Source organism: Periplaneta americana, chromosome 12 (genome assembly GCF_040183065.1).
Source record: "Periplaneta americana isolate PAMFEO1 chromosome 12, P.americana_PAMFEO1_priV1, whole genome shotgun sequence".
NCBI classification, from domain to species: Eukaryota; Metazoa; Arthropoda; class Insecta; order Blattodea; family Blattidae; genus Periplaneta; species Periplaneta americana.
In genome coordinates this window covers 58,774,072-58,802,063 of record NC_091128.1, presented here as the reverse complement: position 1 = coordinate 58,802,063, position 27,992 = coordinate 58,774,072, and the positions used below count along the sequence as shown (strand labels likewise).

At 36.8% G+C, this 27,992-nt stretch overlaps 1 protein-coding gene across 3 annotated transcripts in view; it reads right to left on the bottom strand.

Moving 5' to 3' along the window:
- olf186-M (Ki-ras-induced actin-interacting protein-IP3R-interacting domain olf186-M) overlaps positions 1 to 27,992 on the bottom strand; it is a 324,363-nt gene that overhangs the window by 243,924 nt on the left and 52,447 nt on the right. For all 3 annotated transcript variants that reach the window (XM_069841399.1, XM_069841400.1, XM_069841401.1), the window contains one exon: positions 16,480 to 17,989. In XM_069841399.1, coding sequence (XP_069697500.1) covers positions 16,480 to 17,989 — 1,510 coding nt within the window. The remainder of the gene's footprint in view (positions 1 to 16,479; positions 17,990 to 27,992) is intronic.

Here is a 27,992-nt window from a genome sequence, read left to right as displayed (position 1 = left end):
GAAATAATTTTCATCACGATATTCTGCACATCTGGTTTCACAATAGTAATACATTTTAGTAATACATAAAGTTAGATATAACTCGAGGCATCGATTTTGAAGTCTGCCCGTGAGCTATACTCCAGTTTGCAAGCAACTGTTACGGCAGTTACCATCGCGCACCCACGTTGACCTGCTTCGACCCAAGACACCGGTCTGTAAACTTCCTTATTCCCTGAACGTGTACAGTCAGTGTTGAAATCGAAGTGAGATGTGTCTCGGTATTTATTTATTTACCAGAGCTTCCTCAAATTAGAGGCTGCCATTAGACAAAGGATACAAAACAAAAAAGGAACAAATAGATAATGAAAGATAACAGAGTAGGAAAAATGACAAACAAGTAAACAAACAAACAATGGCAGTTAACAGAATAAGAAAAGTTACAAGTAAAGAAGCAATGAAAGCTAATAAGAAAAAGAAAAATGATAATGGTGAGTCAGTTTTTTTCAGTACACTGAATTAGAGTTCATTTAGGTGGTTCCGTAAGAGTTTGACTGACTCTCTAATCATGAGGGCCAGTTCATTTAGAAAAGATTTGTGCAGCCCTAGAGTCTTACAGAATTGAGAAGAGAAGTTAGGTATAGTTCCTCTTGGTCCGAACATCAATCCCGTGACATTGATATCGTGAAGTTGATATTTATCTTTATAATACGGGATGGTTGGAACGTAGATTACTCGTTTCTCCTCGTGTACGTCTTCAGGCTGTACTTCATATGTTTCAAACCTGATGGTGGGGTCGATGATCATACCCTGAGATAGGGATTCAATGCGTCTGTTACTGCCATTGTCGGCAGTTCCGTGGACTTCTTCATAGACGATGTATTTTAATTTTCTAAGGACATCGGCCAATTTAGTTCTAATTGCATGGTGCCTATGCGCAATGTTTCACCATAAGGGCAGGCTCCCAGGACATGTCCAAGGGTTTCTTTCTCACTGAGACATCGCTCGCAGTGGTTGTCCTAAGGCCTACCGGGTATGGTTCTTACAGCACTTACGTTGGTTGTCATTTTGATAGCCCATTAGACATCTAGTGAAGTTTATGTACAGTTACCCTGAAAAAGAATGAGACGATTCTTGGTCGTCGGAAGTTAAAGTTCTACAGCGCGGTTCACTCGATATCGACGTAGGGATACATAACATGACAGATAGTACAAGAATTGTTACAAGGACCACAACAAGGACAAGGACCAGAATAAGGATCACGAAGAAGACTGCCATTTAAGGCCAGGATTTCACAACATAGCTCGAGTCCCAAAATATCATTGCTTCACTGTACCGAATGGCAAATGCCTGCTAAGGGATCTACATTCTGGACTGCTGCTATCACTGTCTTGTCTCGGTAGCTCATATAGTAGCGTGCCGGTTCCATTGTATAACCGAAACGTCTCGTGTTCGATCCCAGGTAAAACTTTTTTTATTGAGGTGTAATTAATTTGTTCAGAGTTCCTCGACTGTCTAATTTGTCGAAAAATATGGAATAATTTATGCCCAATTTCTGGGTCTTACAAGTGGGCTGAACCTCGTCAAAAAAAAAATAAATCTTACTTGGAAGTTAAAAGTATTCTTCCTCAAACAAAAATCATAAGAAACAAAAAGAGACCTGTTAACTTAAAATCTTGTCCACATGCCATCAGCTTCTATTACAGCTCTAAGTCGATCCGGCATGGATGTCACGAGATTGTGGAATAAGTTCTGATCCCCGGCGAGATCTTCCCAGGTGTCAACAACTTGATCCCACAATTCGTCTCGATTTCGAGGGCGTCGGTGGGCATAGGTGGCTATCCTTCTCTTTTTCAATTCCGCCCATAAATTTTCGATGACATTCAAATCAGGTGACTTCGGAGGCCAATTAATGATTTCGATCTCGGGTCTCCTTTGAAACCATCTTTGAATGCTTGCAGCATAGTGCACGGGATGGTTATCCTGCTGGAACAGCAATGTTCCTTCGGGAAAACGTTCTCGGGCGGAGGGAAGGAATATATTTTCCAGAATGTGCTCGTAAGTTTCCGCATTAAACCGGCCATCGATGCGTTCTATAACGCCAGGTCCATCGTAAGACATCCACCCCCAACACGATATGCTAAAGCGCCCCGATCTTTCACGTCGGTGCACATAGCGCTGATCATGTCGGAGACCATCCTCACGATTGACACGGACAGGACCTTCGTAATCACTCGAGATGGTTGTTTCGTCGGAGAAAATTACATTTCTCCAATCGAAATCCACTCGATTGGTAGCGAAGGCAAGACGGTCGACAGCTTGTGCTTCCCCCAATATTTCCATTTGCGCAGCCCTCCGGCTCCTAATACCGCGGTTCCTCAACCTGCTGATCATAGTCTGTGAAGAGCCGGGAAAGTTAGATGCTGCTCTTATTTCGTTAGCAGTCAGAAAGGGGTCCTGTCGAACTGTCTCGAATAAAAGAGCATCCTCTTCCAATGAAAAAATCCGCGGATGCCCAGGAATAGGGCGATTTTCGACCTCCCCAAAATTTTGGTAACGATGAACCCATCTCGCGGCTGTACTTCCAGGAACACCGACCAAACGGCCAGCAGATCTAGCCCCATATCCAGCCTCAACTAGAGCTATAACTCGCTGTCTCATGTCACGTCGGTTCGCCATTACGATGAGAAATGAGAGATGACGATAATACTTTAGTGTAGACAATGACTATTTAACATGATATAGAATTATTGAAATAAGAGGCATCTTGCATAGTAAGAGTTAATAAATCAACCCTAAATTAAATATCTAAATAACAGGATATAACAGGAAGTCCAATTGTTGCGAAACTAATCAAATTAAATCTAATTACATTAAATAAACAAACCCCAAGTTATGACACCACATTGCTACAGCTAAATTGTATGTTAAAGCATTGAATAGGTCCGTGGTTGTGCGTTGGACGACAAAACCAAACATCGAAAGTTCGAATCTTGCCGAGGAATGTAACTTCTTGCTTTTTATAATGTAAATCAGACTTATAACTACAATCATTCATATTTCTTACATTATTTATTAATATTTATAGCCAACATTGAATTTGTAAAGAAAAGACTTTAGAAATCTCATATGGAATTTGTGATCTGTAGTGACATAAACATAGATTATCTCTCGGAACTTTTCCGTAAAAGTAAATTAAATTCACTCCTTGAAACTGGAAACCTTATTCGTAGGGTCATTTTCCCATAGCATACAAGCTGAAGTAACACAGCCATTGATAAACGTTTTGTACACAGAATTAGACTGAATTCCTATTCGACAGAACCTATAATCAATGGCTTGTCTGACCATGATAAACAAATCCTATGTGTTTCCAATGTCACTGAACAATTTCAAAATATTAATTTAAAAACTAAGAAAGGATCGTAATTGCTGTATCTAGTGATTATTTACATTTATGTCTACAAAATGAATCTTGGAAAAACATATATGATACTGGTACTACTGATATTAAGAGTAAATATATTGAATTTTTCACTTAATTTCATAATCACTTCAGTGGATGTTCTCCACTCAATGTTGTGAAAAAATTCAAAAGTTAAAACATGTAGATAACGCAGGGACTTCAAAATCTCATGTATTAAAAAGAAGAATCTATATGTAATGAGTTGCAATGTAATGATCTTCATGTTCTTAAATACTGCAAGAAGTACAGTGTAATTTATCAAAAATTATGAAAGAGGGAAATAGAATATATTTGAGTAGAAAAGTACAAAATTCAGATAATGCAATTAAACCTATTCGTAATATATTAAATTTAAACTTGTAGATATCCTAAGAAAGAAAATATTTTTTCATTAAAACCAATGATTATAAAGTAGAGGATCCCAAATCTATTGCAAATTCTTTTAACGTATTATAGTATATAGTACAGAAATATTATTGACAACTTAAACATTCAAGATTTTGCAAAAGATACTGCAATTGGTTACTTAACAGATGTATTTAATAATTATTATTAATATATGTAATTAGTCAATAACTGCAACAGTGCTTATACATTCAATCATAACATGAATAAAATTGAATGCAAACACGTAGATAAAATAGTTAAAATTAACTGCAGGGGTGAGAATGAAATAATCCAAAGCCATACTTTTAACAAAAATTGTTTTTTGCGAGTGCATTTCTTACACATATGGGAAAGCTATTAATAAATTATTGTAATAATTACTCAACAAATGACATAGCCTAAGGACTCTAAACCTTTGTAAAAGTTTGTCTATTATTATATATTTTTTTAATTTCATTTTGTTAGTTTTTAATATATATGCATTTATATTGTATATGTGTGTGTGTGTATAAATGCATTCATTAGATTAACGTTTATAATATTATAACTTGTAATTTTGTATTGTTTGCGATCATTAACACTTAATCTCAGGACTTTGTAAAACTATATTTCAACGTGACTTAGCTATTTCAACGTTATTTAGACAAAAAAAAATTGTTGTGTAGACTAAGAATCGAACTCGCACTCTTCTACACAACACGCAGAAGTCTTACCCTCTGAGCTATGGAAACGACATGAAAGCTTTCCTTTCTGTGCGGAGTGTCGATCTAGTCATGAAGGTCCATTGTCGATTTAACTACACGATTTATGTATATATTTATCTTTTATTTACGTAATATTATCATATTTTTTGCAGTTTTTTAATTGAATTTCGGAACGATGCTAGTAACAAACCAAATAGCCTGAATTTAAGTAACTCAATATTCGTTATCTTGTGTATCGGTGCTCTGGTCTCCGATCATGCGCAGTGTCTTACATCTGAGACTTAGGAATATTCAATCGTCTCATCCTTTTCCAGGGAAACTGTACATATTATTACACATATTCAACTTCATGCAAGAGTTGACGTGTTGCAAGTAGGCTTCTCAACGTGCGCAGGAAATAGCTAAGCCTTTAAATTTTTTGTCGGAATACAACATATAGTCTGGAATATCTCCAGGAAGTTGTAGGATATCCTTAATAGTAGTAAAACTAAACTGTACTAAGTGAATGAAAGACATCATTCATAAAAAAGTGATATCCCAAAGGAAGAGATTGAGTATGGCATGATAAGTTTGAATTGATATTGATGGTATCTTACAAAAGTAATCAATAAACTAATCAAAACAATATTACAGTACAAAGCAAAGTTGCCTAGGTATATGTTTCAACTGTAACTAATGTTACATAACAAAGCTATTATCGCATTATCCTTTTAAGGTGATACTGGTTCGCATCTTCCTATCATCAGAATATTAAATTATTTTGTCAAAATCTGTTGAAGCTATAGAGCTGACGTTTTTATAACACATGGGCACATATCTCTTATCTATGATGTAACAGTACTTGCTTTAATTCATTTCCATGAGGATATTGTCAAAAATTTGTAATACACTATCTTCAGTAAGTAATACGTATTTACAATATATTAAATTTACGAAAACACTGTTTCAGTACCTGTAAGGCTACTAAATAAACATATCTTAAAATTTCAGTTTTCTGTCAAAAAGTTGAGAAAATATTTCTTTTGAAGAAAAAAAGCACTCTTGTGAAAAATGAGCATTAAAAATAAACTTACATTCTTATAATGCACTTACACTTCTCAGAAAAATCTAAAATTTAACATGGATACAGTTTTAATAAGTTCTCTTCCCTTTATCCATTGAATCAGTGCTGGCCATCCCTGTATATAGCTCAACCAAGCGGTATATACTACCTCTCTCGTCTGTCTCTTTCCTTTTCGCTGTAAAGCGCTCAGGCTCTCCTGAGTTCTAAAGCGCGCGCTTGCCCGTATGGGCATCAGTTGACATCACTGAACTAGAGTAAATAACGCCAAGCACCGCTATTTTTAAATACACCTACGATAAATGGCATGTAGAACACGGCCTGTTTGTATGACGTCACGATTCTGCTATGCAGGTCCGATAAGAAGATATCGCGAGGGCCCCTACTGTACACCAACCAGAAGAAAGTCTCAGGGGAATGAAACGCATCGGGGTGATGCTATGAATGAATGTTGATATCATTAGATGTCATAAGATCACACTCGTGGGTACATGCATATTCATTGGCTATCTCCCAAAGCACAAACGATAACACTGATACACACATATAACTATCCTAGTTACAAAATTAGATCATGGTTAATTTCCTGGTCTTTTAAACCCTCCATACAGGAAATAACATATGCAGGAGAGCGCATGTTTTTTAAACTGACGTTACAACGGTATCTACTTCGCTTCAATAGATGACGCAATAGTAAGCGCATTCCTTTCACGGTTAATCTCCTGGTTGGAGAACAGTAGTAGGCCCAGAGTCCCTTTATAATGAAAGCTAAGACATTGGACAGTCTCTTTCTCATTGGCTGGAACCAGTTTTCATGACCTCCATTAATCTACAAAATTCTGCAAGACAGTGATCAATTAGCTACATTTTATAAATTCAACCCTACTATCAAGTATGTACATTGTTTCCTCTATTTAACTACTATGCAAATTTCAGGCACGCACTCATTATTTTGTATATTTAACTGAACAATTCCAGTATTTTGTTTCACTTATCCGTTTCTTTTATACATACATCATTCACCCACAACTAAGTAATATGACCAGGAAGTATCTGCATTAAATAGGTTCTTCAGTACCCTAGGAAAACTGTTATCCAAGACTGGAAACTTAATCAATGAAAGGCGAAACCGTCTGCACGCAAAAAATGTAGAAATCCTTATTTTAATGGGAAACATCCTTCGATCAATGATCACATGTTTAAAAAAGCATTATAATGATGCCTAATGTTAGGACTTAAAGGACAGATTATAATATTGTACGTTATTGATATATAATTGAGATTCATTTCTGTATCTATTTAATAGTTCAGTACGTGTTTAGATATAAATTCAGAAATACGAGTATATTCAGTTTATAATCAATGAAAAAGTTTGTAATGACTATCGATAATATTCATAATTTTGATTATAACTATCGATACGATATCGATAGTAGGAACTACAGTGATAGTATAATCGATACTATTGCAAGTGACTACCGTCCATCTCTGGTACCCACTGGACCACCGTGAACGAGATTAATTCCTGACATATTAATGAGTAAGATAGGTTTTTTTTTTTTTGCGTCTTATAATCTAGCTGCATTTATTTGGAATAGTTCCGCATTCATCCTGTAGGCCCTGCATCGCAAGTTTCCTATAAACGGAAGTTTCTGTTATCACATGTAGGAATCGTGCAATTAGAGGGGAAAAAAGTAGAAGGTCATTGTTTAAGTTCTATCTCCGGTTTATAACGGATGCCTCTGTCTCCTGGCTCCCACACTCTAACTACGCCTGTCAAACCACTGGCTAATCTCCAATTCGCGACTTTCAATCGTACTGTTCACTCACTCCTAACCTAAATCGCGCATAACGTCATTCACTGCAATGGATTTACTGGGTTATTTTACGACGCTGTATCAACATCTGAGGTTATTTAGCGTCTGAATGAAATGAAGGTGATAATGCCGGTGAAATGAGTCCAGGGTCCAGCACCGAAAGTTACCCAGCATTTGCTCGTATTGGGTTGAGGGAAAACTCCGGGAAAAACCTCAACCAGGTAACTTGCCCCGACCGGGATTCGAACCCGTGCCACCTGGTTTCCCGGCCAGACGCGTTGACCGTTACTCCACAGGTGTGGACACTGAAGTGGAAATTCTACACATTTTATAAGCGAAAATTAGTAGCCTATTACGCACTGAATGCTTTGCTGAAAGCAAATATTAATATAACGTTCATACATAGTTTAAAAATATTTATAATAAAATGTGTTTCCGTGTAATTTGGGCCGATGTCGTGTAACTTGGACCAGGAAATCGTGTAATTTGGACTGGTACATCTCTCTCGCATTTTAAGATATTTAATAAGTAATTCTAAACAATAAAATGGAATACGTAGAATGCCATTTTGTACATGTGGCACAATAAGAAAGCAGCACATACCGAATTTTGGCGCATTCTTCAAAGGTTCGCATTTTACAAAAATTATACTGAATTCAGTCATCATCGTAGCATTTGTAACATACACGGCAAAACGTTTTTGATATCTTCCGTGTGACTGTAGTGAAGAGTTTTTTGTCTAGCCTTGGGGCTTGGGTTGAAGTCGGTGTCGGTCTCTGTAGGAAATGCGTGTGTGGTGTTCCACTCAACAACACAGCAGAAGCAGTCCGTTTCTGAGTTGCCTTCTTCGTAGGACCTGCAACCGATGTTTAAACCAGTGGGCTTATCTCCACATGAAAACAGATGGAAGACCTTCTGGTATTACTGCCTCTGAAGTTGTATTTGCAGCCTCCAAAGGTCAATCAGTAGCCAATGAAGATGAAAAATCTTTCTCAGAAAATACATTTCTGTCAACTGGCCACGGAACAGTTCGTCTGATGCCATTCATAACTATTTCCATTGTTGCAGCCCTTGGAGATGTCACACCCACCACGGAAGCAATACAGTATCCTGTGTGTTGAGTTGGGTTACAGGATTCTCCCTTAATTTACTGGAAATAGCACAGTGTTTCGCAACCGGTGTGCCGCGGAACACTGGTGTGCCTCCACAAGGTGAAAGATGTGACGTGAACTTTTACCAATTATTGTAAGAAATTAATAAAATTAACTAAATTTAACTAAAATTAAATTAAAATTAAATTCCTCTCTCTGCTGACACAATTAGCCGCCGAGTTAGTGGCATGTCCAGTGACATCGAAGACATTATGAAGGAGAAAATAAAGAGCAGTCAGAAGTTCTCACTTCAGATCGACGAGTCCACCGATATTAGCGGTCACGCACAACTTCTTTCTTATATTCAGTACATTCATGGGGATGTAATTGCATTTTTTGTGCAAAGAAGTGCTCGAGCGAGCAACCGGTGAAGAAATATTCCGTACAACTAATGGATATGTGGTCCGTAATGAATTAACATGGGAGGATTGCGTTAGCGTTTTACAGACGGAGCCGCTTCTGTGACAGTATTCGTGGCTAAAGTACGTGAAGTATATCCTAACATACGAAGCGACCATTGGTCTCATTCACCGCGAAGCCGTCGTAGCTAAGTCTTTGCCATCTCCTCTGAAAATTGTGATGCACGAAGTAGTAAAAGTTAATATGTTATTGAGTAAAAGTTAATATGTTATTGTCATTTTCAACTACACATGTGTGAACTGAGCTTCCCGACGTTAACTGAAATTAAAACATTAAAGAGAGAGAGAGAGAGAGAGACTCAAATCCATCGATGAAGAAATTGGGCTTGCACTGTCAACAATTCCGCAGCGGATTAGCCACCTGTGTGCAGCTAAGCAGGTTTAAGTATCACATTGCAAGTATGAGTAGAGTTACTCACTTTAATATTGGTAATAGAAATGTGTACTTTCTACAGTGAATTAAAGTTCATAAATTGCTAATAAATGCAAGAGTCGATTTCTGTTTTATAATAATAATAATAATAATAATAATAATAATAATAATAATAATAATAAAAATTTTGGTTAAATTACGTAATTCAGCTTATATTAAGAGAGTAACATCATATATTTTTGAGGGGATTAACATTTTGGTGTGCCGTGTTGAGTCTAGGCCTGTCTAGGGTGTGTCGTGAGTAAAAAAGGTTGCGGAACACTGAAATAGCATAAGACATGAATGTGTACAAGAATCTTATTTGAAAAATAATGTCCAAGGGCTGCATCTTGTGAGTGCAATACGACGGCAGTGACACTGTAAGAACATCACGATGTCGTACAAGATCTGACTACGAGGCTTTGAGTATGGCTGCTATGACCGACGAGAATGAGCACCACTTCCTACTCGAGAGTGGGCATTCCTTCATCCGTTTCCTGGCATAAGTTATAAATTATGCATGAGAGGTACATAGTACCACTGGTATTCATGGCATAAACACCAGTCAGTCACATTATGCTCCCTTTCAAAGGAAGTGACTGGAACCATCTGGTCTGCCCCTCTCTGGACGACAATCTCCTCAGGACATATGACGTCATGTCCATGTTGAAAATTCTAGCCGCTATAGACTTGTTTCTATCGACAAGCTTCTCCAACAAGTCGAAAAATTTTTCCACGATCACCTTATTGAATCCTGACGCTCTGGCCAGGCACATGGCTTCAGGCTGCCAGAGACTCAGTTTTTTTATTTTTTACGTGACATTCCCTACCCCATTAACTCCTGGCCTAGTTGCCTCATAAGTGGTACCTTGCTGGTATCACTTGTGAGGTTCAGACGTGTCTTTGGACAGTTGACTAAACAACAACGTGGCATGGGGCCTTTGGCTTCACTCCCAATCCGAAGGAAGGCCACTTTTGAATTTTTCTCAACCGAAAAATTTCATCTCTCTTCGCCGGATTTGAACCAGCCTGCTGCGGATATCGAAGCAAGATATAGATCACGACACCATTGAGAGCGACATTAGTACTATAATATCGACGAGCCAGTTCAAAAAAGAAACGACTCAGAATTAAAAGTTTAGAATAAACTGCATTATAAAGTTTCATGTTGCTGCGAAAAATTCAAGGATAATTGAAATTGCTCCAAATTCTCTTAATGATATTTTATAATTATATAAATTTCAAATTAGAGCGATGTTAATTGCATTTTTCACAGCAACATGAAACTTTAAAATGCAGTTTTCTCGAAACTTTAAATTTTGGGTTGTTTCCTTTTTGAACTGGCCCTCGATATTAATAATAATAATAATAATAATAATAATAATAATAATAATAATAATAATAATAATAATAATAATAAATTATAATAATAGTAAAAATAATAAATGTTTAATTTACTGACAGGAATATTAAAAATTCGCCTGAGGCTGAATGGTTAGCTTCTCTGCCTTCCACCGAAGCGACCCGGGTTCGATCTTCGTTTGAATCACGAATAAATTTGTGGTGGACAAAGCAGTCGCGAAGGGTTTTCTCGAACGACCAAAGGCCACCGAATGGGCATATGGGGCGTTATAATGCTCTCACCGCTAACGAAGTCGCTGTACTTTTGGTCGATGAGGATAAGGTACCAAGAGATACTGTGATAAGCAGTTGTGATGGACAGTTAAAACGGATGTCAGAACTGCACTGAACATATGATCTATGAAGTATCCATTGGTTTTTTTGCTTACACATTTCGCAGGATAATGCATTAAATAATAAAAAGTATAATATATGCAATTGTACGCCTATAGGTTAATGGTGAGGATTAACAGTTTTAATACCCTGTTCCAGTGGCGCCAACTTATATGGGCCCGTGGGGCGCGAGCCCACCCAATAATTTGTCGTGTTATTATTATTATTATTATTATTATTATTATTATTATTATTATTACTAACTATTATAATTATTATTTATGACATTTATTTATTTCAACTTATACCTCAAGTGATTGAGCCTATCTAATGTTTTAAAAACGTTTGCGCCACTGTCCTGCATCATTACAGAAATTCATTTATGGATTTGATGGCAGAAATGATAGATAATAGACATGTAGACTATATACGAAGAAACCAAAACAAATTAAATGCTGAAAATGATATATACCTGAAAGATGCAATAAATCAAAACCAAACTGTTGATGTCACCAATATTGGGAATGGACAGTATGTTTACTGTCTTCATCATTTACCTGATCAACACATTATATGCACAAGAAAAAGAGAAAGATGCAGTTCTCCGCGGGTAAAGATCTATAATATATCACAAGTTTCCAAATTTGAAAACGAAATGCTGTTGAAATTTCTGACAAAAACTGCAATATTTTGGCAGCACCGAATGGCAAAAATGACTATTACCACATTCACATACTCTTCTTTGATTAGAAACGAAAATACAACTAGACGAGATTGTGTGATATAGGCAAAACTACCTGATAAAGAACTGGATCCTCTGAGCAGCCATTTCATCTCAACAATGAATAAATTTTCTTATACATGTGATGTACCAAAACAATACTTTCTGAGTTTCTCTTTCTATCGGTATGAATTTTAAGTATCGAGTTTCATTAAACATAAGTTACACGTGTTAGAAACCGGAAAGCTCATTTGTAGGAGCCCTGTATATTCGGGCCAATTGTCACGAAGGGAAGGGCAGTCAAAATCTCGAGCGACAGCCAACATCAATAAAATGACTGCAATTATTGAAACAGTATATACCATTCATTCTAAACAAACAGAATGCTCCTATCTTAGGATGTTATTGAAACTATCCGTTGTTCGATTTCTTTTGAAAGTTTACGGACAAAAATGGAGAAACACTATCTAGTCACTTGCAAAGAACTCGGTATCTTAGAAAGTGATGAATAGGAAAATACTCACAGACGCAGCGGTTTTTCAATCGCTGTTTAAAGGCTGGTCTACAATAAACTGGAAACGAGACCCAGAACGAGAATGGGAAGCGGAGGACGTGAAAGAGAAGATTTTTTATTCACAATAAACAGAAAACGGTAACGGTTATGCATATCGATATGTAAAGTCGATGTCGATAGTACGCATTTTGATATTACTTGTGTATAACTGACCAATGGCATTCTCTCATGAGTTCAAGCCAGCCAATATGAACACAGGTTAACCAATTTCAAAATTTATGGCACGAAATATTTAAAAATTCAATTTACGTGGTAGTCTGGTCACATAATTATACACGTAGCACATACTGAAAGTGATTCTACTGAATTTCTGGGTTAGTTAAAAGCAATGGATGAAGAAGAAATTATGTCACGACCTCCTTGCTACAAAATATACGACTAAATAGCTTTTTGATGGGAACAAAATGAATCTAGTAAACGTCTCGTTAATTCTGAACGCTCACATTTAAATATGTTTATTTTAACAATACTTCCGTTCTCGTTTTCGTTCCCGGTTTATTGTGGACCAGCATTAAAGAACTAGAATTATATTTTGTCACCATACTGTTATTTTTCCAGCCTCCTGATCCATGCAAACTTTGGGGCATATTTCAAGAGGACCTACGTGAGAATATACGGAATAGAGTGAGTCAACAGAATAGTGATATAGGCCTAACTTTACCTTTTACTAAGAAATATTCAATGAAAGCCTTATTCTATTCCAAAAGAAATTGAGTTAAAAGAAAAAACAAACAAACGGATTTTAGTCTTCCCCTTCAAAGAGCAATAGAAAATCTAGCGACTGTTTTGAAGAGACACTAAGAAGATCTTACGACATGACATTAACCAACTAAATGACTACGTCACGATGAATCGTCCGAATTTGGTTGAGGATCAACATCAGGTATATGATTAGGCTATCGTGTACTGTAAGGCAATTGCATTGAAAAAAAATAACTTTTAACCTGGATCCCTCTGGCGAAACAGAAAGAACGTTCCTAATGAACGTATTACTAGCTAAAGTTAGATCATTAGGGAAAATTGTCTTAGCTATAGTTTCGTTCGATATAGCAACCAAATAATTGCTCAGCGGGTAAAAACTCAGCAGTCTACTTTCCAATTACCGTTAACGGTTTCTGTACATCAGGAAACTGTGTACTCAGTACAAGTCCAAACACTAGATCATATATACCCAGATAGCTCGGCCTTATAGGCTTTGACGGTAACAACTTTTGTCAGGTTTACTATGCTGCCATCTAGTTGTTATATAAGGAGTCGCGTCATAATTCCCATTAGAATTGCATTAGCGACTGTACTGCCATCTCGTGTTCATTTACGGAGGACGGGTGGCGATCCTGGCGGTTGTTCTCTTCAAAATGCTGCCGATTTTAATATAGGGATGATCTATCTGTTACACATATGATCTAGGACCAAACGAAATCTTCTATAACAAGTTGATACCATTACATGGGATGACTGTACAATGAACCACAGAATGCACACTAAAGCTGTAAACAGATCATTGAAAGACCTTAAAAATTCGTATAAAACTATGGATGGTGTCAAATTAAATATTCGCCGGCGATTTTCGCCAAACATTACCAGTAGTTGTGAAAGGAACGCGTCCTTACATTATGTAAGATCTATGGAATAAAATGAATGAATGAATGAATGAATGAATGAATGAAGGCATGTTTAAAATCTTCATCTATGTGAACTAGCATTGGAAAACTTGATTTAATAACAAATATGAAAGCTCATTTAGGAGGGAGTGATACCCGATGTTCTACTTCTTATGTGTCAATGAGGCAAAGAAAATAATCAGAATGGCTCGATCCAAGTAAACAGTAAAGTAAGAAGCATTGCAGGAACAATGAATCAATTAGTCGATATAATGTATCCTAGGCCTATTTTCATCCTACTCTAAAGTACACACCAGAGTTGTGTATTTATGGCGTAGGTCTCTTTTTACGTCCTTGATCGTTTACCTTTAATGAAAGTTTGAAATTACCGTGTAACACGACTTTTCTCGTCTTTCTCCTTGTCGTAGTCATTATTTAACTAATTTTGAGGTGAGATATACTATAGTAGAGGAGTCAAGACCTGTCCTGTGACCTTATCATGTGCCGTGGCTATATCACCAATGGGTATAGAGGGTGACGATAGATGAACTTTCGTGTCAGTAGATTCGTATAATATTAACCATTATGAAACAAACTCTCTTTTTGATAGCTCATTCTTTTCCCTGTCACACAGCTCATATGCCATATCTCGCCTCCTCATCTATATAGAACAAACATTCGTACAATTGTAATCTTACAAAATAGTGACTTATTCCATACCTTAAAGCTTCAATGCTAATGTAAGATCTATGGAAAACAGTAAATGAAACGAAATGAAAAAAAAAACTTGATTTAAATTTCATCACGCTGTCTCAAACTAAAAATTGGAATTAAATTGATTTTACATCGCAAACTCAATCATCCAAACCTATACAATGGACAAGACTACAGGTCAAAACAAGCGCAATAATGTAGGTGAATCAACTATTTTAACTAGGCCAGTAGCAGGGTAGTTAGCTCATATACTTCGGATTCTCATGATTTCACAGACCTACCTTTCACATCTAACAATTGCAGTATCCAGTCAAACATTCTTTTGCAATAACTATTAACAAATAGTAGGAGCAAACTTATATTGACATATTGATTTATTGATATAGTTCACAGGTACAAAACTTAATAATATAACAAAAGATCTATAAACAAATGTAGTTCTACATACTAAATATACAATTTCCTAGACTCATTATTTTATCGCAAATCAAGGAGCAAACTTATAAATATGCGAGTACAGAACTAAGGCAAGAATGTCTTTCTCGTGGGCAACTATAATATGTTAATTTATTCTGATCCTGAAGGTCAGAAAAATATATATATATATATATATATATATATATATATATATATATATATATATAAACTACGGCAATAAAACTAAAAGTGTAGTTTATGCAGAGGTATTTTAATATTACAAAATAAGTATGTAATGTTGTTATGAAGTAAATATTATACGTCACATTTAATTTTACTTCTAGTTTGTCCACACCTGTCGAGTAACGGTCAGCGCGTCTGGCCGCGAAAACAAGTGGCCCGGGTTCGATTCCCGGTCGGGCCAAGTTACATGGTTGAGGTTTTTTCCGGGATTTTCCCTCAACCCAATATGAGCAAATGCTGGGTAACTTTCGGTGCTGGACCCCGGACTCATTTCATCGGCATTATCACCTTCATCTCATTCAGACGCTAAAATAACCTAAGATGTTGATAAAGCGTCGTAAAATAACCCACTAAAATAAAATAAAAACTTCTAGCTCATTTATTCACTAAATAATAACAAAGCTCTGTTTGAAAATACGAGTATGTCAGAATTACGTAATGATATTTATTTGTAACAAGTGTAGCGAAGCGCACTGATATGGCTTAATACTGTATACATTTCTCAGATTGTATTCAAACATTCTTACAATTCATTTTCTGTCACAGAAAAACCTACAAATTGATTGACCTCCATCTTGTACTTAATATAATATATATTATTATGAGCATAACTCTTTTCTCACAGATATGTACAGCGCTGAATTATTATCAATAAAATATATTTAAAAAATCTTCAACTGAAAACTAAACTATTTTAATGGTTGACATAGTACTAGGTACGTATAAGCCATTCGTTATCTCGTGAAACCTACTTGAACGTGAGAGGAAGCAGAAAGGTACTGAGAAGCTTCCCTCCTTCGCTGCGCTTCAACTTGTAGCTAGCTAGTTCACTTACTCCCACCATAAGGTTCTTACTCAGAGCTACGGCGCACGCATGCATTTGGTTTCACGAAATTACGAATGACTTATACACACATTCGGCGTAGTGGCTATGCAGAATGTAAACAGTAAAGTTACATGCTTTCCATATCCCAATGTTGTTGATATACATACATATACATATGTATACATACATAGCCTACATACATACGTTATCAATGTGGTCGATCTAAAACTAGTAATTCAGTAACGAGTACTCACCGGTGATGTAACGGCAGAGAGTCCACCCACTCTTGAACGGTCACCGGTGACTTCCGGGCTGCTGGCTGGGGAGAAGCAGATGCAGTAATTTGGAGTTGCAGTTTTGGAGGTCGATGTGATCCAGAAGAGTCAGTCGCCACTTCTGATGCCAACTGTGCGTGCTCGACGGTTGGGGGTAGTTCGAGTACGATGCTCGGGGGAGACAGTGGTGATCGGTCTGTTTCATCCACACCTGTCACTATTACAGCTGATTCCATATCGGATTTTGAGACAATCTCCGACGATTCGTCTACTACAGTCACAGGTTCAACTAAAACTCGTGTAATTTCTTCACCGCTATCACCAGTTCCATGATCGATTTTATATACGGATTCCGCCATCTCAACAGAACTTAAGCAAGAATCATGTCTATATTCCGTAACATCACACGCCGATGCATCGAAAGCTCTGGAGCGTCCAGCACCTACTTCAGAACTCAACAACACTTCCACTTCCTCGTCCAACTTTCCATTCATTCGTAATAAGCTGTTGTTTTCAACGTGACAACTCGTGTCACTGTCAGAATGTCCAGAATGTATTGCCGAGTCCTTCGATTCTTCAGCTGAATATGTCACGCAACCCTCAACATCAGTCGCCTGCCCCTTGACAGTGGAGGCGTCATCATCAACACGTCTCCATTGCGTCATCGCGTCCTGCTGCCAGCATTCCCTATCTTCTTCCGTGACCTCGTCTTCTTCAGGAGTAGGAATTAACACATAGAAGTCTTTGTTAAAAGAGTGGGAATTCGATGTTTTCCATGCACCGTCATCAGCCTTGCTCGTGTCAAAAATCCCAGGATCCGAGGCAATGGAATTATGAGCTTCATTTTTTGTTGATACTCGTGAAACTTCGGTACTAAGGAAAAGGGCTGGAATGTGATCAACATTTGCATTACTATTTGATTTGTCAACGAGAGGATCACCGGGAATGTTTCGAGAATCACTACTAGACGCGGTTTCAGGAACGTGAAATTGTTGGGGACACTTAATAGGCGTTGTATGGTCACTAACGGTTAAGTCTTGAAAAACATTTTGGTGTATTTTGTTGAGGCTACTGTTGGTATCTTCTAATTCTTTGGATGGCTCAAAATCACTCAAATCTTTGGAATCGGAAGACGTCGGCGACTCGTAGTGAAGTAAGGGGCTAGATTCAGAGTCTTTATCGACTCTTTCATGTTCCTTATCTTTTTTCAAACTATCACTGTCACTATCCCAGACGTCGTCCTGCTCGTGCAACTCTCTTTCGGAAGATACGCTGAATAATTTTTTGAGCCGTCTCAGGGGGCCGGGAGAATATTGTTGCCAACGACTAGCCAATGATCGCCCCAAATGCAACGAACGTCGTTGTGGTGGTGGCGATGAGGTTGAAGGTTCTTCGCTCCACTGTGGCGCAGTTCCCCCTTGATGCGTCCTAAGAGATCGTACCAGGACCTGCACACGTGACTGGAACCACGCTGAATGACCACTGTCGCCTGAAACAATCCGATTCCTTCACAAAACCAATTTTTACCTGAATACATGCTTTCGAATAATATCGCTTAGCTTAGTCATTGTAAAGTTGATTCACACGCTATTAACAATACACGTTTGTGTTAACAGGAAGAACAGTAGCACAAAAGTTTAATTTTATAATGCCAATGTATTGGTATCTAATACGTGATATAATTTTGTTTTTTATATGTATTAAAATCGAAGTTCAGTTAAAAATTAATTTCGTATCTTTTTTTTTTTTTTTCCATGAAAATAATGAAATGTTTGGGAATTTAAAACTGGAAGTCAAAATGTCGAACTGTTGAGAACATCTAAACAATTTTTACCTGAATAGAAATAACTCAAACATTTATGAAGAACGTAAGTATTGATACGTAACACACCACACAATTCTTATCCATCGACAAATCTTAAGAGAATACACCACTGCAACGCGAAGGAAGGGGGGCTTGGCGGACTTAAGATCATCGCGATCGTATTATGCCGTTTCAATCTTTGATAAAAAGTTCACTTAAACAAATACACATTAACTTACAACATTTAATAGTAGAATTTCTACACAGTATTACAGTAAATAATAAGTTGTAGAAGTCTCAAACTAAAACAATGCATTTTAAAATATTTTTATGATGAAGGATCAAGGTCTATAAGCGCTTACACGAAAGCTAGTTCGACTTGATATAAAGCAGAAAATTCCGAACTGCTAGCTGTTTCTAGCATCCATTTATTAGTGCAGCTTTGTTATTGGCTGACGAGCAAATCAGGGTTAGTTGCTACAGGTCAGGGCACAGGCCAGGAGTCAATTTGATGGATGCTGAATGGGCCAATTGCTAAGGAATACTGTTTGTGTATAAGTTTTAACTCTGCGTTCTTCATTACTTTCATTATTATACAAGATCAGGAGCTTAATTATCCAACTGTGGTCTGATATGGACACCTCAATTTAAGCTAGAACACTAAATAGGCTCCTTTACTTGAACTATTAAACAAATTAATTAAATAGATGTTGACACAAGCGATGCCTCGTTCCGCCCCTTACATTCTACATTTAAGTGCATTTATACACGTAGAATGAAATTCCTAAAGCTTAAAAGTTGTTGTTGTTGTTATTATTATTATTATTATTATTATTATTATTATTATTATTATTATTATTATTATTATTATTATTATTATCATCACCATCATCACATTTATTGTGTGTGAATAATAAAACTTTAAAGTACAAAACATTCAAAATGTCATACGATTTGTTGTGCCATTGACAAAAATCTTAAAAATAAAACAAGAGATAAATGAATGAGAGTTTACAAAGTAATATTTCTACCTGTGCTTTTGCACAGAAAAGAAACATGGCTGCTTAGTGTAGAAAGGAAAGACAATAGAATACAACGTTCTGAAACGAAGTTTTCAAGAGCAAGAAAAAGGATGCAGAAATTAATAGTTCACGTTAATTCGTAAAGTATAGGTGGTGGTGGTGGTGGTGGTGGTGGTGGTGGTGGTGGTGGTGGTGGTGGTGGTGGTGGTGGTGGAGAAGAAGAAAAAGTTCGTTATCAAAAAATATATATATTTCAAGGCGACGCCACTGTGCTTAATTTTGTTGTAGGCAGAAACTTACTTACGTGGAAACCTTCCTTCCTTGCATTCCACTCCGCTAGAATTGCTATGGAAGTAAAGGTTTACTAAAGCCCAGTGTCTGGTCACACTTCACACAAGTTAGGTAAACAGTGACTACATTCAAGGCGCCGACCGGTGCGCCAACATAGGCCTACTTTTCTCTCTCTCTCTCTCTTGTGTATCATATTATACCGTTGACAATACATTTTAAACAGTTGTAAACAACGTTTTCATTCTTTATATATTGCATATATTATTTTATACACAGCAGATTATTACAAGAAGCTACAAAGGAATAAAAACCTTCAATAAATTTATATAATAAATGCAAAACTTTAAATTAAATATAAAAATGAGGAAATTCTATGCAAATATAAATTATATAAAAATCAAAGTATACATTTATTTATTCATTCATCTATTTACTTATTTATTCTAGTGAAGTTAGATCCAAGAGATCTTCTCTTTCACACTACCATGAATGCAAATATAAAAGCAAATGAGAAAACAATTACTGTGCATAAGAAAATTATATTACAAATACAAAAATAAAAAATCAAATACAAAACACACGCACAAAATCAAAAAGTACATTAATTGCCTAATATACAGGTATTTAGTGCATAAGTAAATAATTGAGCATCTAAAGATAAATAACTGACTGACTGCACAATCTTGAAGACAGATAAAACTAATATTTTCGAAATTTTACAATAAAGTTAAAACTGTAAGTTAAATGACATTATAATGAATAACTAGCTATACATTTTTAATTTTTCAAATGAAAAATTCCTCTTCGTCTATATTACACAATGTTTGTATGTATAAAAAACGTATTTCAACCTCACACGAAGTAATTACACCTCTGATTTAAGTTCTGGCTCATATGTACATCTATTATAGGTAATTCATTATCTCGTGAAACCTTCCTACAGAAGGTGAAGCAGAAAATGGAAGCCCATCAAAATATTCCTCATTCCACCAATTACAGAAAATCCGGGATTTTTTCTTTATAATGCTAGATAACTTGGCCTGAACATTTTCAATAACAGACACTGCTTCCGTTTCATTTATTGTTCTGTTGAAAGCGTTCTACTAATTGGAGTGTTAATTATATACTAAATTCCAGATAAGGAAATTATCGAGGTAAACAAAAGGGTGGAGTTTTGCCACTTCCCACATCATCGCACCACGTCACACGTATACTCCTATTGGCTAGTGACGATATTGATGACGTACGCGCTAGAAATTAGTTCGCAATTTCTTATGAGATGTTCAGATTGATAACTTAGACAGAAGTGGAGTAAGTTAAAATTATGGACCGAGATTCGTGATACGTTTAGAATGCAGGTATGGGTTACCACAACCCATTTTTTAATTGGGGGGGGGGGGGAGGAGGGATTCTTTAGCCCATACTGTTGCGTCACAACCTAACATAACCTAGCCTATACCATTTTGCTCTTTCGTGACCCTACAAAGTTATCTCTCCTGTTCGTGCATGTGAACATTATTACTGTAATATTATACCGAACATAAACAATGAACAGAAACATTTGCCACTGCATTAGAGAGATCGGAGTATGTGCCGTAGCTGGTGGACTCTGCACAGGCAACAGCATTAAGACGTCGCGTAATACAATTTTTATACGATTATCAAATGTTTATTTATTTTCATATCGTTCTTGTGTGGAAAAATCGGGTTAATCATCAACAAGGTATTATAAAAATGCATAACACAGTCTTGCGATGGCGACTAGTACTTTAGAGCGAGAGCTCTTTTCTGCCCGCTGCGCGCGCGCGGAGCTCTTTTACCTGTAAACATTGCTAAAGGATGTACAGATCTTAGAACACAGCGCATCATGACGGAACGGAAGAGCTTAAAGCTTTCAAGGAAGAGTGGAAGCTAAATATTTATGCTTCGAATATGGTGATGAAGTCCAGTGTTTGTTGTGTAAAAAATATATCATTTGCAAAAAAGCAACATAAAACGGCATTACGAGACGCAACATATATATATATATATATATATATATATATATATATATGCATTATTCAGGAGAAGAGAGAAATAAATTACTTTCGGAATTGACATCGAAGGTAAATTAATTTACATTTGGGTCAGTAGACTGTATCTAGATTCCTTTTATTTCTTTATTTTAAATGTATTGTTGATGTTTTATTTGTTGCTTGTTTCTGGATATTTACTTTTATTAGACTACGTGTTTCTTTAATTTAGAAATAATATTTTATCTTTGATTGCACTATTACTAAGCTCAAAAAGCTAATTCACTTTTATTCCAATAACTATTTTCAGGATTTTGAGAAAATATGAACTAAAAATTTTGAAAACTTTGAAGCAAGGAGCTTTTTTAGTAACGTCAATATAAAAATATACTTAAAAATATAATTTCAAAACTATTAGACCTAATTGCACCAAATTTTGTACAGATGATATTATTATAGATCTGTTTATATAGTTTAAATTTCACAAACTTTGGTCGAAAATTGTGGAAGTTTTAAAAATCATACATATCCCCTTCAATGATTGACCCCAAAAATTACGATGGCTCTCAATATCTTAATTTAATCAATTTTCTTTTTTCATATTACGTGCATCTCACACAAATCGCTCTAAGAAAACTCATTACATAATCACGACTGGAGAGTAAAGACTACATTTTACAATCACACAATCAATATACTCTATTTCAATCAATACTGCCATTATTATTTTTTCAACAAATACTCAAAAGTACTTAGAGATCACACACGTGGAGCAGGTAGACCCTATTAGCACAGTCTAGTATATACAGTCGCTAAGCTCAATACGTAGTAAATATGCAAGCATTAGATAGTTGCTCACCACTAGGATCGCTAATATCGCCTCATTACAGGCAATGCAAAATAGTACCGTCACAGTCTATTGTTTCTAGCACCCTCAAAACTCATGCTTCGTGACTGTATATAGTAGACTGTGCTATTAGTTTCTCCTAACCAATGAAGTGAAGTATTTACATAATAAATAATTGCTGTTAACAAGAAAATGTTCACATACAATTAACTTTTCCTACTTCTCTTTTTGTTCCTAAAACACCCTTCCCTTTGCGATTTGTTTATATATGTACATGTATATTAAATAACTGAATAATTAGCCCTATTACATAGCCAGAAATTTAGTAACGCAAGTTATTGTAATAATTGCTGCCTTTATTCACTGCATGTGCATGTACATCCCTGACGTCTACGTTACGACGCTATGTAGCGGATGCGCTATGCGCTCGTGATCAAGGTCGAGCTCTTCTACCATGATTGGGAGCTAATATCGTCTCATCCCTGGCGTAACAGATTCAATGCCTGTCTTCGCAGTAACAAACTAATTTTCATATTAATAGACTGTACCGAACGCACGTGGAGTTTCCGTGCTGCAATAAGATGACAAATCACGTTACGAATCACAGCGGCATAACAGATACATTTCGCATCACATGCTTGTTTACCTGAATGTTTTTCTTATCTGGATTCCTTCAGTAGGCGTATAGTGTTTTCGTTGACGATTCGAGAAGTTTAATAGTGGTAGGTATACTTGTTTAAGATGGGACATGACAGGAGCGTTGCGATCGAAAAAACAACTGAATGTCACATAGCGTGGTAGGCCTGTTGCTATGGTAACAACGATTGAGTTGCCAAACTTACAGTTCCCACGTGGCGAGTGCTTACTAGAGTCGATGGCAATTCGGAAGGCGGTAGTCTGCTAGCGTTTGCGTCGAGAGAGACAGATAGAGAGAGCAAGGCAACGTAATACAAAAAGCGTAGGAGAGAATTTAAAGTCTCAAAAGACAATAATGAACTTAGCCGTTGATTACTGTAAGCATGACATCAAACAAATCCTCTTTCCTTCACTAACAGTATTCTTTGCACGGTTCTCAATCCCACACCACATGCTTCTGCAGTCGTTTCTTGTGCATTGACAACGTTGCAGGAAGCATCAAGATGGCCGGCAGCGTTCTGCTCGTCAACGTTTTTAAAATAATTGTACACCTTAAACACTATTTTTCGCGCCTGCCTGTGCAATACTTGTCTTTTTACAGTCTCTTCTTCCATTTATTCAGCTTATACACACACAGTAAATGTTAGTTTTACTTATTCAATGTATTGAAACACTCACATGTGAACAAATGAACTATAGAAGTACTTGTTATAGACTGATTCCCATTGGTTCTACTGTACAAGCTTGTGACGTCACATACCAGAATTCCTATGGCGCATATAGCGGCTGACAGTCTTCCGAAATGCCGTCTAGTCTAGCGCTCTTTGCAACATTAATTATTGTGTACACAATGTTATCATTGGTACGGTTCATCTCTGTCGATTTTTGTATTGTTTTTATTTTTTTACCTTCGCGTCAATTGTCAATGAATGTTTTAACATCAGTCATCTTAACGTCAATTGCTAGCTTTCATAAGATGACAGCGTGGTAGTCCATATTGGCAACATAGCGCTGTAGTTCCAAGCTCGGCCGCTTAACTGTCATGTCCCATCTTTCAAAAAAGCAAGTCAGTATAGATCTTTGAAGTATCTGTCGAAGAACTGGATAGCAAAAAAAGAATGTACCGAGAACGTAACTAGGCTACCAACAGTAAGCCTATTCTCATACTTCACTATCACCTATCAGAAACTGAATGTACTAATACTGTAGCGTGCTATAGTCCATTCACAGCTAACATGTCCCCGCAGCGTTGGTGACCACTGGGCTCTAGTTATTATTAATCAAGGCAAATGTGTTATGTATCATCTAGAGGTGAAACATAATAGACAAGATGAAAATAAAGTTAGTAACGATTAAACAAATGTTCCCTTCACGCCTTCATCAACAACGCCGCTGTTCGCTGTAGGTCGACTGCTAGATTTGTAGATTTGGCTGCATGGAAGAATATTTCCGGTCTATAGTTTGCAAAATAACTCCATTCTTTGCAAGAGCATAGTACTCATTTCCTATGATGCCGCAGTGACCAAGGATCCACTGGTTTTGTCCACACCTGTGGAATAGCAGTTAGCGCATCTGGCTGCGAAACCAGGTGACCCGGGTTCGATTCCCGGTCAGGGCAAATTACCTGGTTGAGGGTTTTTCCGGGGTTTTCCCTCAACCCAATATGGGCAAATGCTGGGTAACTATCGGTGCTGGATCCTGGACTCATTTCACCGGCATTATCACCTTCATCTCATTCAGACGATAAATAACCTAAGATATTGATAAAGCGTCGTAAAATAACCTAATAATAATAATAATAATAATAATAATAATAATAATAACAATCTACTGGTTTTATTTATCTTTTTCAACTTTCTGCATTCATAAACTTCACATGGGCCTACTTCAGCTGTTTATGGAGGCTCCTCATTTCCTATGGCTTGGACTGCTGATTGCGAATCAGATAGACATCATTAGTGAACTTGGTATGCTGGTAATTGGTCTAGTGCTATTTTGATGACCTCCATTTCTCCATCAAACGCGGATGTGTTGTGTCCCACAGCTGATAGAAGGAGAATAGTTTGCAGTAGACACTTGCATTTACATTTACACGAGTGTCGATCTATGACTCATTGGTGAAACCTCAAACATTATCTTTTGGGTAGTTCATGTTAATAGTCTCAAGGGCCAGTAGTCGTAGGCGATCCTGAGAGAAATCTGCTATGATGGAGTGGTCAAGGAGTTGGGTATAAAGTTGCACTCCCGTATCTCCCAGTTAAGTCTTGAAGTAGAGGAAGGCTTTGTACTAGGAATGAGTTGAGGAAAATCAACGCTTACTTTCCTCATAAATCTCAAATAGGCCTATACGTTCGGTAACACCAAGAACCAGATATATACGACTGATTGTATAATTACTAACAAAAAATATCACCAACACAAATGCTTGATGTGAGTGCTCTAACATCCGCGAATTTAGGGACAGATCAAAATCTTATCCTCGGAAAAATAGTTTTGGGGCAGCCTAGCAAAATAAAATTTAAATTTTTTAAATAATGTTTTATTTAACGACGCTCGCAAAATGCAGAGGTTATATCAGCATTGCCGGTGTGCCGGAATTTTCTCCCGCAGGAGTTCTTTTACATGCCAATAAATCTACTGACATGAGCCTGTCGCATTTAAACACACTTAAATGCCATCGAACTGGGTCGGGATCGAACCCGCAACCTCGAGCACAGAAGGCCAGCACTATCCGACTACGCTACCCAGGCCGACAACAAAATAAAGAGAACGCCTACTTATATAGAATGTATCAAAAAGGATGGTGGAAACTTTCACGGTTAAAAGTACACGATAATAGAAGCAAAAAAATTCCCAGTAAACATGAGTCAGCAAACGGCTAAAATTACAAATGGTTACAAGCCGCCACTGACGTCATTGTTTGTAAAGTAGGTTCGAAATCCACGTTAACCATAGACAAGCTATTGATTTAGCGACTATGGAAATTTAATCCGCCAGTTTCCTTGTGTTCTGAGTCAACTACCGCGGTGCGACTAAGAGAAAGACAGTTGTCACGTCTACCCTCCTCCCATTGCATTCTTAGATATTAAATACTCGTACATATTGCATACATTCTGACAACTAGAATAGCTAAAGCAATACAAGCTCCCATTGTTGGGTTGAATGAAATCGGAGTTGTGCTTTTCATATTACTGTCTTTAATTAACATTAATTGGCTTCAAGGCGGTCTTGCCTTTGATTCTAGATGTTAATGTGGAATTCAACAAACTATAACATCGTATGGTTTACTCCTTGCGCACTAGAAGCGGTCCTATGTTTTTTGTTTACAAAACTGAACATCGCCGAGAGGTGGAGTTGTAATCAAACCATATACGCAGAACGTACAGGATGGATTCACTTGTCTTAGGAGTGTCAGTTGTGCTGTAATGTAGTTACAATGGAACCTAAGTAACGAAGAGAGCCACCAGCTTGTCTGCCGATCCAGAGTTGCGCTCGGGTGCGGATTCGATTCCCACTTGGGCTCATTACCTGGTTGGTGTTTTTCCGAGGTTTTCCCCAACCGTAAGGCAAATGTCAGGTAATCTATGGCGAATCCTCGGTCTCATCTATCACCAATTTCATCGACGCTAAATATCCTTGTAGTTGATCCGAGTAAAAAAAAAATAGTAACGAAGAGTATGTGGATATGCATTTCATGTATGGTAGGGCTAACGGCAATGCATGGGAGGCTCCACGCTTACACCAAGAAACATATCCCGAAATGATCCGGGGGTATTGGAAATAATTCGAAACTCATTGCAGAGACGAGTACAGTATTCAGTATAGCATTCAGATGCAAGGACGACACTTCGAACACTATCTTTAACAGGTGAGAGTGTACAGTACCTAAATGTAACATACTACAGTAGCAGGGAAAGGATTTATATGTAAATACATATTTACTTATAAAGCTAATATAATTTATATTTTGCATTATCTTTATGTTTCACAATGTGTAGGGTTGAAAAATCCTACTTTTATTTTCCATATTTTTCCATATTTTAGAGTTTAGTACATATTTTCGTTAATTTCCATATATTTTCCATATTTCATATAAAACAGTCCATATTATATTAGGTTTAACAATAAAACAAAACAAAATTCCATTAACTTTTAAAAATACATTTCAACAATAGAGATTTAAACACATGTTCAGTAATCCCTTTAACATCAGAGTTATTTGAAAATTAGCAGTCCTATCAACAATGGGAAAGTAAGTTACAAAACTGTATTAATTTAATTTAAAATTTTTAACAGACTTCAGTTGTGCAGCTCAACAGTTAAATGCCAGTCAGAGTACACATAGGTTCAGTTTTGTAAATCATACTATAAAGACGGTAAATATGCCAAAAGTACGTCATTCAGTCAATTTAAAATCAAAACTAAAAAGTTACATTTCAGAATTTAAAGAAGATGGTTTATCAACTGACAATAAAATATTATTTTGTAATTTGTGTCAGTGTGCAGTATCATCTACACAAAAGTTCCTGGTGCAACAACACATTACAACTAGTAAACATCAGGCCAACAAACAACTAAATTCCAAGCAGAGACAATTGTTTTTAACACAACCAACAACATCGAATGTAAGATCTGAGTTTAACATCGACCTGTGCCGTTCTCTCATCTCTGCTGATATTCCTCTCTACAAACTAAAGAATAAGGTCTTCAGGGAATTCCTTGAAAAATATACTCAACATACAATCCCGGATGAGTCAACACTTAGGAAGACGTATGCTCCATCCATCTACGATGAGACAATACAGAAGATAAGAGATGAAATTAAAGATAGTTCAATTTGGGTTTCCATTGATGAGACTCCCGACAAAGAAGGTAGACTT